This window comes from Pelecanus crispus, chromosome 2 (assembly GCF_030463565.1).
Source record: "Pelecanus crispus isolate bPelCri1 chromosome 2, bPelCri1.pri, whole genome shotgun sequence".
NCBI classification, from domain to species: domain Eukaryota; kingdom Metazoa; phylum Chordata; class Aves; order Pelecaniformes; family Pelecanidae; genus Pelecanus; species Pelecanus crispus.
The window spans coordinates 123,511,913-123,524,506 of NC_134644.1; the positions used below are offsets into that span (position 1 = coordinate 123,511,913).

General features: G+C 43.1%; 1 protein-coding gene across 1 annotated transcript in view; it reads right to left on the bottom strand.

The window, feature by feature from the left end:
• Nucleotides 1-10,323: 10,323 nt before the first annotated feature.
• The window catches only part of LOC104033437 (zinc finger protein 521), a 205,118-nt gene continuing 202,847 nt past the window's right edge, over nt 10,324-12,594 (bottom strand). Inside the window, exon 9 of the mRNA XM_075705057.1 lies at nt 10,324-10,514. Within this exon, the coding sequence (XP_075561172.1) occupies nt 10,324-10,514 (191 nt within the window). The remainder of the gene's footprint in view (nt 10,515-12,594) is intronic.

A 12,594-nucleotide genomic window follows, 5' to 3' on the forward strand; every position in this document is an offset into this window, starting at 1 on the left:
GTACCAGACCTCGCAACTGAATCCAGCTCTCCTGACTTGGAGGCATTTGCTCTGACAAAAGCAATCTGATTGCCTGCTAAGGACTAAGGCCAACATTACTGATTGTGGCACCTGTATTTAGGCATCAAAAGTGTTTTGCTGAAACCTTAAATGAGGCTATGGCTGCTCAGCACCTATGCTTTTAACAAGGTTCCTTACTTCAGGCATTTATGACCTGATTTCCTGATGTACTCAGCACCAGCATCTTCCACTGGTCTTAAATGCAGCTGGAGGTGCTCAGCACCCTCTCAGAAATAGGCCATTTAGTTTGAAAATGTTGGCCTAAAGCTTTGACTGTTAATTGGATTTCAGGTAGGCTTCTTTTTAAGAAGAGCTGACAAAGTTATTCCCTGCTGGCTCCTGGCCTTTGGGGCCTAGAAAGCCAGCATCTATGTTCCACTCCTCACCCTAAGAGTTTGGGGACCTAGAAATGCCAGAACTAATCTCCAATTTCACTTAAAAAAATGTTTTGAGGCCTTTTCTTTGTGAAGAAAACATCCTTGAAAATCTAACTTCACCCGCAGGTTTGAAAGTTTTGTCCCTGTTTTTGTGTAAAGAGTATAAATTATTCATGGTCTCCCCTGCTGTCATGGAGGGCTCACCGTTGGGACCTACATGATACACAGACTCAACTGCTGTGGGGGCCTTGGCAAAACAATCCTATATGGAGGTAGCGATGCCACTGCTGCTATGGCTGATGCTATTCCCACACCAATCTCTTTCCCAGCTGGCCCCAGAAGGCCTCTGCCACAAGGAGACAACCCCAGCCCAGGTTAATTAGCAGTTTTCTCTAGCTGACCCCCAAATGAGACAATATAGTGTTTGAATCCCAGCTCCGCTACTGTCTCCACTAAAGGTCTCAGTCAAGTCTTTCAGTTCCTGAAATAGCCTAGAGCTTGCTTAGTTCTGCTCCGGCTCAGGTCAAGGGTATTTTAAAGGCCATTTTAAAATGTTGAGAACTTTGGGAGCATTTTACATTGCAGAGATCTTTGGAAAGTTTAACCCTTAAAGAAATGAGGAAGAAACTGGAAGATTAGTTTCAACAGTGCTAAACTTGGAAGATGAAAATGTTAAAACTGGACATCCAGAGAGGGGCACACATAAAGCTGCATAAATCTTCTGGAGCCTCTTCTATGCTGCCTCTGCCCCACTCCGCTTCAGCTGCTTGCACTGGGAGCTGAGAATGTTCTCCTGCTGTTTTAAGCGACATCTGCTATGAGTGCTTCATTCTTTCTTTCATCCTTTCCCTCGGGAAGGAACTGTGTATTTCATTTTGGAAGAGCTCTGTTGTTGTGGGTTGGGGTATTGGGGAAGGTTTAGAAATCTACATGCAGGTACATGTGTATATGACAGAAGGGAGCCTTTGGTGCCTCTAGGTGCACCCTACCCTTCGAAGCATAAGTTGAGGACATTCATGGTAATACTTAACTGCTGTAGAAGAATGTTCCACGCTCCCAGGCCAGCCTGTGAGAAAGTTCTAGCTCCTGTGCGAACAAGCTTCAGCTCTTTAATAAAAACACTCACAAAGCAGGGCTGTCAACTGCCACATTGTTACCAAATGGAAAGAACTTTTCAGGTGATCTCTGACGTGTGCTGGACCTGGTCCACCAAGAATATTAAGGACTGAGTCTGAGACCACAACTGGACAAACATGTAGGAAGGCAGTGTAGACAACAACAGAGCAGTTTGAATATGCTCCTCGTCTCCTTTGCTACTGAGGAACAGTGCTGCAGCTCTCTGTATTAGCTGGAACGTCCTACAGACTGATGGCTTCATGCCCAGGTATTCTGCCCTGATGGCGTCCAGACGGGAAGCAGCAAGGGCGTGAATCACTGAGGCCAGGTCCCTTTTGAACAGGATGGGAAGCAACTGCTGATCCAATTATTTCTTGTCCTAGTTTTCATGTCCGTAAAGCAGGGACACTTAACTACCCCAGGGGCAACTAATTATTAGTCACAAAATGTTAAGTAAATGCTCTAATTCACTAAAAAGAGATATAGTTTTTGTACTGGGCAAAATGGTCCTGAGGGGCCACATAATCTTGGCTAGTATCATATTCAGAACTAACTATCATCACTGATAAAACACTGATAAAACCTGTACAATTATTCAGCAACTCTACCAGATATTGGTACCTCTCTGACCCATCAACATCTAAAAAAAATCTAGAATTAATCCATTCACTCTGGGTGACACTCCACAAGAGGTCTCATTCCTCCCCACAAACACCACGATATGTTGTGTTGACTATGGAAGTAACAGTAGGACTGGGAATAGGAAAGGAATGGCTACTCCTCATCAGGGACAAGGGAAGCACAAACACCCATTCAAATACCTAAGCCCAAGTCCAAAGACTAAGGCAAAAGAAACAGGCACTGGAAATAGCATGAGGACAAGAAAGGGAAGTTTTAATAGGCACAAAATAGGCACAAATTACTTTATCATAATTTAATGAAAATTCACTATTAAGTTAGTGACAAGTTTCTTTGCTTCCTTATTAATTAAAAGTTCAGTATTATGGATGATGGATGGCGAAGACTGGTTTAGTTATATCCACCCTGCATAGAGAACTGTATGGTCATACTCCAGGTGTTCAGTCAGAAGAGTTTCAACTTTTGGGAGACACCTAGGCAGCCTATAAATACACCTACCTTGCAGCTTCCTTATCTGATACCTAGACGGGATATATTTCTGATATTAGAGATTGCTACAACCCTATTTCTGAAAGCCCTTATTGTATTAAGCATGCCTTATTAAAAGCTGTCCATTCTAAAGAATGAACATTTTTAGGGACACACTTTTTCAGGTCCATTTCAGAAGCGTTCAATTCACAACTCAGAACACTCTTAAAACATATACTTCTGTTTCAGAATGTTTCCATTTGCTTCCTTTCTCTGGAGGTAGTATCTCCAAAAATTTAAAGCTGGTTCAATAGCTATGGAGCACAAAGCCATTTAAAGGCAGTCTCAAAACTGGGAGAAGAGCGAGCTATGGAGATGATCTTAAAACAAAGAGCAAATTCCTGTAAAATCTCATTATTTCAACTTCAAGGTTGAGTAATATGTTGCAGGTTTGATTTTCAGGACTGGTCATTTACTCTCTGTTCTCACCAGAACACGGTCCTACGGGATTGTCTTGCATTCCTAACAGGGGTCTGGAGTGAAATAATGGAAACCTCTAAAGAGAGTCCTACGTGGTTTTTTTGCTTTGGAAAATTGGTAATGAGGGGATAGTAACTTCCCCAAGGTGAGATGAACGTAGCATGTGGGGATTCTTATGTTCATACAGCCTACTCTTCCCAGAACAGCAGTCAGAAAATGCTAAGCAAAGAATCGCACTGGGCCAAACACCAAGTTAAACATCACTACAATGCATTTATTTTCTGTATCCCTGAATTCATTCCCTTTAATTACCAGCTGTACTATACGTGTGGATAGGGCTTCTATGCTATTGTGTTTTGCTCTGCTCTACCTTGTTCATGTTCCTACTCTGCCCTACAGCCATGGAGTGCTGTCCATGGCTTCTAATCTGAGATGATTAGCATCTCTTATGCATGGGAGATGCACTTTAGATGCATGTTTAAATTAAAAGCAAGGAACAACAGTTCCCTGATAGAGGGAATAAATACACTGTTACGTTGCAAGCCCCAACACAAACCACGGTAATGTGAAAGGATAGAGAAACATAACCCAGAGGCTAGTTGCCAAAGATTCTACTGCTTCAGCTGGTAGATAGCCTGAACAAAGTGATGCCTCCTAGAATAGGTTTTAAATGAGAGTGGGCTCGAGATCAATGTATTTTCAGCAAAAGCAGACTCCAAAGGTCAGTACCTACTGCTCTGCCTAAGTGCTTTGCTGCCCTTTCACCAGCCTGGGAAGATAACCGGAGGCAAGAGCAGAAAGGCAGTGATCCCAACAAATAAATGCAAATGGCATGATGGTACTGCATTTTTTTAAACATAATGCATTCTCAACTGGGGTGAGGCTACCTAAGTTAATTAAAATAATAAACATAATGAATTAAGTGAATAAGAAAATGAATACCTTTTCCTTTTTGCAAGTGTAGATAACCCAGAGAGAGGCTGTCTCTAAGGGTATGGAGATGTGGAAGGGTATGGAGATGTGGTCTATTAAGAGCCTTCTGCAGCATGGAACAACCAACACACTGTCACCTAGCCAATGTAGAGCATAATTTGTCTCGCTGTAGTGACATCCTTTTGTGCCCTTCACTAGAAAACCAGGTGCCTCGGTTATGCTGAAGTTCAAATGAACTAGGCTTAGATGGAGGGAGCAAAATCTTGCCCTCAGTCTTGGGCAGGGATGGATTTTGAGTGGAAAACCATGTGCTTTTATTATAATAAAAAAAGCTGAAGACAGCTGCTTGGGACTCCATGTATTTTGAAATGAGAGCGTATTTTAGGGGGGACAGACTAGTAAGGAAGTGATTGTACATCTCACAATTACACCTGGATCTCTGTATTTTGCATCTTCAGAATCCAGTCACCTATTCTGCCTTTTAAAAATCAAATTCTGCTGTTAAAACTAACTTGTATCCTCTTGTTCCTGTTTCTTTCTTTTCATAATTGTCTTTTGCATAACTGCACCTTCTCTCTCGATGAGTGTCCGTGCTCCGCCCCCCCCCCCCCCCCCACCCCGCCTTTTGGTCTTTCTTCCCTAACAATCTCTCCTTTCTCTTTCTAGAAACTGCTCATGTCCCTACTTCCCCCTACTTTCTCATTTTGATTAATCAGTGATGAACAACAGAATTTGTGAAAATCAGTAAGCCAAAAATATTTAAATATTTTTTTCCTGAGAAAGCAGTTTCTCCTTATTGGAAACACTTCGCAAAAAAACCCAACAAGTATTTTGACCAAAAAAAGCAAAGAAAATGATTCCACAAAAACCACACTGTGAAAGAAACACATACAACAAAATTAGTTTCTGACCTTTCCTCATTCCACTTAGTTTCTCCTTTATTTTTCTCACAAGTCCAGTAACTTTCTACACAACCCAGACCACTTCCTGACTTCAGAACTCCATCTTCCCTCTTCCTGTCCATCACTATGTATGACTGTCTTTTTTCCTGAACGTCTAACTTTTTATTTTCTTTTCCTTGTCCTCCTCTACCACTTTGGGTCAGACCTTACATGCAGTACCTGGTATGGACAGTAAATGAAACAGATTTGAATACAGCACAGGCACCTTGGAGTGTTACAGGTATGGTACTGCAGGTACTACAGGAGGTCCCATGACCTAGGGGACCACCGAGAAAAGGCAGGGAAGGCTATCAGAAAGGCTTTATTCCACATTGTTATCGTGCAGAATACAGTGGCTGAACACAGTGACTTAAGGGAGAGGGGCAATGGCGACAAGTTGCTGCCTAGCGCAGCAGGCACGTCTCCTCTGTGACTGCCCCACCTTCCCAGGTGCCCTTGCATAATAGGTATGAGGCGCTCTCTGCAACTGGAACCGAATAATGACGAGGACGATAGTTCATCTAACTTGGAGGTGTCACCAAGGTTAAGTCAGCCTACACCCTGCATCAAAACTGCTTCCATAAAAGAAAAAAAGATGAGTCGCTGTCGTGAGAGACTCCATTCTGAAGGGAACAGAAGGCCGAATGTGCAGACTGGACCCACTTCTTAGGGAAGTCTGCTGCCTCCCTGGGGCCCAGGCTAAAGATGTGAAGAGAAAGCTTCCTACCCTGCTATGGCCCTCAGATTACTGCCCATTATTGATTTTTCAGGTAGGCAGCAATGAAGTTGCAACAAGAAGTCTGAGGGCAATCAAGAGAGACTTCAGGGCCCTGGGATGAATGGTTAAGGGATCAGGAGCACAAGTGGTGTTCTCCTCTATCCTTCCAGTTGCAGGGAAGATGAGGGAAAAAACAGGAACAGCCAGCAGATCAATACCTGGCTCCGAGCCTGGTGTCACTGGCAGAATTTTGGGTTGGTTTGATCATGGGTCAGTCTACATGACACCAGGCCTGCTGGCGACAGACACCTGTCTCAAAGCGGGAAAAGGATCTTTGCACAGGAGTGAGCAGGGCTCATTGAAAGAGCTTGAAACTAGATTTGAAGGGGCAAAGGGATAAAACCAGGCTCGGTAGAGATAAGCCTGGGCGTGACACGCCAGTGTTTCAGGGACAGTGTGCTAGCGAGGTCCTTTGGTCTGCCATCTCAGTGGAGGTAGGAGATGGAGAACCATGCGGCAGCAAAGATGCAAGGGTTATGGATGCGTTAGAAATCACAGAAGTGCCTGAGAATGGTCACACAGGAATTGGGGTTTCTCCCCCCAAAAAGGTGGCAGGATCAACAGCCCAACTGAAGTGCATCTACACCAATGCACGCGGCATAGGCAACAAACAGGAGGAGGTGGAAGCCACTGTGCAGCAGGAAAACCATGATATAGCTGCCATCGCGGAAACATGGTGGGAGGACTCGTGCAACTGGAGTGCTGCAATGGGTGGCTATAAACTCTTCAGAAGGGTTAGGCATGGAAGGAGAGGCCATGGGGTAGCCCTGTACGTTAGGGAGTGTCTTGATTGTCTAGAGCTTAATGATGGTGACAGTAGGGTTGAATGTTTATGGACAAGAATCAGGGGGAAGGCCAACAAGGCAGATGTCATGGTGGAAGTCTGTTATAGACCACCCAACCAGGATGAAGAGGCAGATGAAATATTCTGTAAGTAGCTGGAGAAGTCTCACAATCCCTAGTTCTCGTTCTCATGGGGGACTTCAGCTTACCAGATGTCTGCTGGAAATACAATACAGCAGAGAGGAAACAGTCTAGAAGGTTGCTGGAGTGTGTGGAAGGTAACTTCCTGACACAGCTGGTGAGTGAGCCAACTAGGGAAGGCGCCCCGCTGGACCTGTTGTTTGTGAACAGAGAAGGACTTGTGGGTGATGTGATGGTTGGAGGCCATCTTGGGCATAGCTATCATGAAAAAATAGTGGTTTTGATTCTTGGAGAAGGAGGGAGGTCAGCAGAACTGCTACCTTGGACTTCTGGAGGGCAGACTTTGGCCTGTTTAGGAGCCTGGCTGACAGAGTCCTTTGGGAGATATTCCTGAAGGGCAAAGGAGTCCAGGAAGGCTGGACATTCTTCAAGAAGGAAATCTTAAAGGCGCAGGAGCAGGCTGTCCCCATGTGCCGAAAGACAAGCCGGCAGGGAAGAAGACTGGCCTGGCTGAACAGAGAGCTTTGGCTGGAACTCGAGTCAAAAAAGGTGAGTTTATGACCTTTGGAAGAAGGGTCAGAAGCTCAGGAGGACTACATGGATGTTGTGAGGTTATACAGGGAGAAAGTGAGAAGGGCCAAAGCCCAACTAGAACTTTATCTCGCTACTGCTGTAAAGGACAGTAAAAAATGTTTCTATAAATACATTAGCCATAAAAGCTTTATTGGATGCAGGGGGAAACATAGTGACAAAGGATGAGGAAAAGGCTGAAATACTTAATGCCTTCTTTGCCTCAGTCCTTAATAGTCAGACCAGTTGTTCTCCCGGTACCCAGCCCCCTGAGCCAGGGAGCAGAATGAAGCCCCCATAGTCCAAGGGGAAAGGGTTAGCAACCTGCTACGCCACTTAGACACACACAAGTCTATAGGGCCAGATGGCATCCACCCAAGGGTAGTGAGGGAGCTGGCGGAAGTGCTCCCCAAGCCACCTTCCGTCCTTTATCAGCAGTCCTGGCTAATCAGGGAGCTCCCAGTTGACTGGAAGTTAGCAAATGTGATGCCCATCTACAAGAAGGGCCAGAAGGAGGACCTACAGGCCTGTCAGTCTGACCATGGTGCCAGGGAAGGTTATGCAGCAGATCATCTTGAGTGCCATCACGTGGCACGTACAGGACAACCAGGTGATCAGGCCCAGCCAGCATGGGTTCATGAAAGGCAGGTCCTGCTTGACTAACCTGGTCTCCTTCTATGACAAAGTGACCTGCTTAGTGGAGGAGGGAAAGGCTGTGGATGTTGTCTACCTAGACTTTAGTAAAGCCTTTGACACCGTTTCCCACAGAATTCTCCTGGAGAAACTGGCTGCTCATGGCTTGGATGGGTGTACTCTTCGCTGGGCAAAAGTCTGGTTGGATGGCTAGGCCCAAAGAGTTGTGGTGAATGAAGTTAAATCCAGTGGGCAGCCAGTCACAAGCGGTGCTCCACAGGGCTCTGTTTTGGGGCCGGTCCTGTTTAATACCTTTATCAATGATCTGGATGAGGGGATTGAGTGTGCCCTCAGTAAGTTTGCAGATGACACCAAATTGGGTGGGAGTGTTGATCTGCTTGAGGGTAGGAAGGCCCTGCAGAGGGACCTGGACAGGCTGGATCGATGGGCAAGGCCAACTATATGAGGTTCAACAAAGCTAAATGCTGGATCCTGCTCTTTGGTCACAACAACCCGATACAACGCTACAGGCTTGGGGAAGAGTGGCTGGAAAGATGCCTGGTGGAAAAGGACCTGGGGATGTTGGTCGACAGCCAGCTGAACATGAGCCAGCAGTGTGCCTAGGTGGCCAAGAAGGCCAACAGCATCCTGGCCTGCATCAGAAATAGTGTGGCCAGCAGGACTAGGGAAGTAATTGTACCCCCGTACTTGGCACCGGTGAGGCTGTGCCTTAAATACTGTGTTCAGTTTTGGGCCCCTCACTACGAGAAAGACATTGAGGTGCTGGAGCGTGTCCAAAGAAGGGCAAAGAAGCTGGTGAAAGGTCTAGAGCACAAGTCTTATAATGAGCCGCTGAGGGAACTGGGGTTATTTAGCCTGGAGAAAAGGAGGCTGAGGGGAGACCTTATCGCTCTCTACAACTACCTGAAAGGAGGTTGTAGTGAGGTGGGTGCTGGTGTCTCCTCCCAAGTAACAAGCGATAGGACAGGAGGAAATGGCCTCAAGTTGCGCCAGGCGAGGTTTAGATTGGATATTAGGAAAAATTTCTCCAGCGAAAGGGTTGTCAAGCATTGGACCAGGCTGCCCAGGGAAGTGGTTGAGTCCCCATCCCTGGAGGCATTTAAAAGATGTGTACATGTGGCGCTTCAGGACATGGTTTAGTGGTGGACTTGGCAGTGTTAACGGTTAGACTGGATGATCTTAAAGGTCTTTTCCAACCTAAACGATTCTATGTTTCTATGAAATTAGGAAAAAGAAAATGCGGTGCAATTGATATAAATACCAATCTGTCACACAATGAATTCATGCATGGTTTAAATGCTCTGATTTCTGTTTTCTCCAACAAAATATTTCATATTGTTATGCCAAACATTAATATCAGGTTTTCAGCATGTAAAACTTTCAGTAAGTGAAATACTAAATGGGCATACATGTACACACGCCTTACTAGCCTTTTGCCTCTGTTGATGAGATGAAATCCAGCTCTGGTGCAAAGCAAAATTAATTGTGGACACAATTAAGTCAAAGGACTTAGAGATGGGGGCCCATGCTATAAAAAGCTATTGAAAAACCTTAAGTGCTGAAAAATCTTTTCATTCCAAATAAAAATCACATGGTGGATGGTGTAGGAAAGGCTTTACTGTACAAATACTTCTCCTTGTTCCATCCTTATAGACCACCAGAGACCCTGAAAATTTTTCCTCTGTCAACCTATCTTAATACTTCAATATAAACTAAAATAATCCAGAAACAATTTTCTGATGCTGTCTCAAAGCATCAGGAATAACACGCCACCACTTCTCATTGCAAGACAAGCAGTGCAGAATGTTAACACATAGTAAATAACCCCTTCATCCAAAATTGTTTTCAGATCTTGTTCAACATTTATTTCATCCTCTCTGTCCTTTTGTTTACCGTTAGTAAACAGTATCATTACAAGTCTGACAACAGCACACAAGAAGACAAGTGTACCATTTGTTTGACCCTATTATTTTTTTTCCCCACCAAGTTAGTATTTATGGAAAATGGCCAGCAGGTAAACCAAGATAAATTCTGTCTACTTCCCCCCTCATCCCCCTTGCCCCATCCCTACACTCCTACTTCAGTGCTTAGCTTTTCACATTTAGAGACAAAAGAATACACTTATTTTCCATTTCACTGCTCGAGTATATGTTTTATGGATATCAAACAGAAATATAGGATGCCCATTTCTCTCTCGTCAAGAATATCTTGAGCTGCAACAACCTACAGAGCAAGAATCCAAAGGTGGCTCCCAAAATTCAGGTCTGTACCAGGTGGCTTTCTGCCAGCACCTTTTTGAAGCAGCATGGGTTGTTGAATCACCTGCAATTTCTCTTGTCCTTCCCTCATTCCTATCCTGATGATAAGCAAGTATCAGAGGAGGTCATGGCAAGTAAAGCTTTAACTCAGCTATCAAATACATAATGCGATTATAACCCCCAGGTAACAAGTGTGGTACCTGCAGCTCTGTTTGGAAGAAGAACTTCTGTGGACACTGTGTGCAGTCATAGATCTTGTCCTCTTGTCCATGAGCTGAGAAAATATGCTGCTGCAACTTGTTTGCTTGGACAAACACTGGAATATTAGACAAACAACAAGCTTTTCATTATTTCATACTGCAAGTGAAGAGTTTTTTATAAACAATTTCCCATTAACACTCAGCAATTCCAAGAGGTAAAATTAGGCTGGTGCACTCTGATTTCACATTACACTGTTGCTATAATGGGTACTAACGAACACTATTTATCTACAAAGTGTGATCCTTCTTCTAAAATGAATGAATTGAAACAGATAAACAAAGAAAAAAAAAAGACCCTAAGAGGACAACCAATGAAGATTTCAAATTTAAAGAATTTAAAAATGCCATTTTCTCTTTAGAATTATTTCTTCATGCTTACTGCTCTTTGATTGAACACATACAAAACTTATTTCCTAGCAACCAACAGGTTCGAAAAGCATAGATGCCAAAGTCCTGTTTACTCTGTGTGCCTAAAGTTAAAGCTAACAAACAGCTCTGTATTTAAATGTGTTAATGCTAAAAATTATATCCCACAGCTACACTGGGGCAATGTCTATAAATGTGAAACAGAACTGCAGGTAAATTCTCTTTGGATACTTTAAGATCAACTCTGCCTACACACTGAATGCAAGGGTTTCAATAATATAAACATGTTCAATTTTAATGACTACAAAACAAGGCCCTAAGACTGTGTAACAGTTTACCTAGGAGACATACTATTAATAATTAAATTGTATATGCCAGAGGCAGTGTTTGGGTTGGCAGCACTGACTTCTGATGGATGCCTGGTGCACTGTGACCTAAAAAAGTTTGCATCTACAATATTAATCTGTATAGGCAGGGAAAGGATTTATTAAAGATGCTGGCATTTGACTTTGACTCCACTCCTAATCATTAAAATTATTCTAATTGCAAGGCAACAAAAACCATCAGAATATTGTTCTTCTGAGTCATACATTTTAATCACATTTCTCATTACCCTGAAAAAAAAAAAAAAGATCAGATTCCATTTTCCATATAAAACTTATATTGGTGATTTTTACTTCTTGCTAATATTCTAGCAAGACATGCTGAAATAATTTAATGGCATATTGCTAATAAAACACCATTGTTTATGATTAATGCTCGGTGTCTATTTACCCCACCAGCAAAAAGGAAAAAGTGTTTCACACAGATTGGAATCGACTTATCTCCATACTCTTTAACACATTTTACAAGGCTACTGGCTGAAACGTTAAAGGATTAGTTTTATCAGGGATCTTGCTCACAAAGAGAACCGTCAGTGGGTACTCCTCACATATGCAAGTTTTTATATCGCGCTTACAACTCCCCCAAACTTGGAAGCTGAAGACCCATCTACAGTAAAAAAGATCACCTCATAATGTGTACACAAAGACAAGGGAAAAGAATGAGTAGAATCAGTAATAAAACTAAAAAACCAAAAAAATGCCTAACTGAAGGAATTATTGAACACAGACGCCTAACAGGCAAACTGTTTACAGCAGTACTATCCACGCTCAGACATTACTATGACAAGCTGTGCAGTGAAGATGAACTATGTATTTTTTTAATTTTATAACCCACAGAGATGTGTGAAACCTGAACACATTGAGGTAATAATCATCACCAGCCACTGTATCTGAGAGACGAAAAATTCAACTTTAATTTTCCTCTGTAGCGCGCACTTAAGTTTTATTGGGAGGGGAACTGCCAAACAAAGAGAAGTAAAATGAAGGTATTAAAGGGTCTATTTGCCTATCAATGAAAATCCTTCACTCCCATTAATGGAGAACAGAAACCTTGAATGGCTTCCAGAATTAGCATGCCATTGATGTGAGAATACCCAAAGTGTGTTTTGTCATGTTTGTGATTATCTTTGATTTTCATCTTGTAAAGCAAAATTGGGCATGTAAGCTACATATTAACGCTTATGTTTTAGGTTATCATTTTATGAAATGTTCTATTAAGAAGTCCTTAAAAAAACTCACAACAACTCTGTAGGCATCCTTTTAATGTGTTTTCATTTCCAACAACAGCATTTTTCTGTTCCTCATTATGGCCCAAACACTGCAGTGTTTAGCCCTACTGGGTCAAGTTATTTTCTCACTTGGGTTTTACTACTGAATAACACCACTG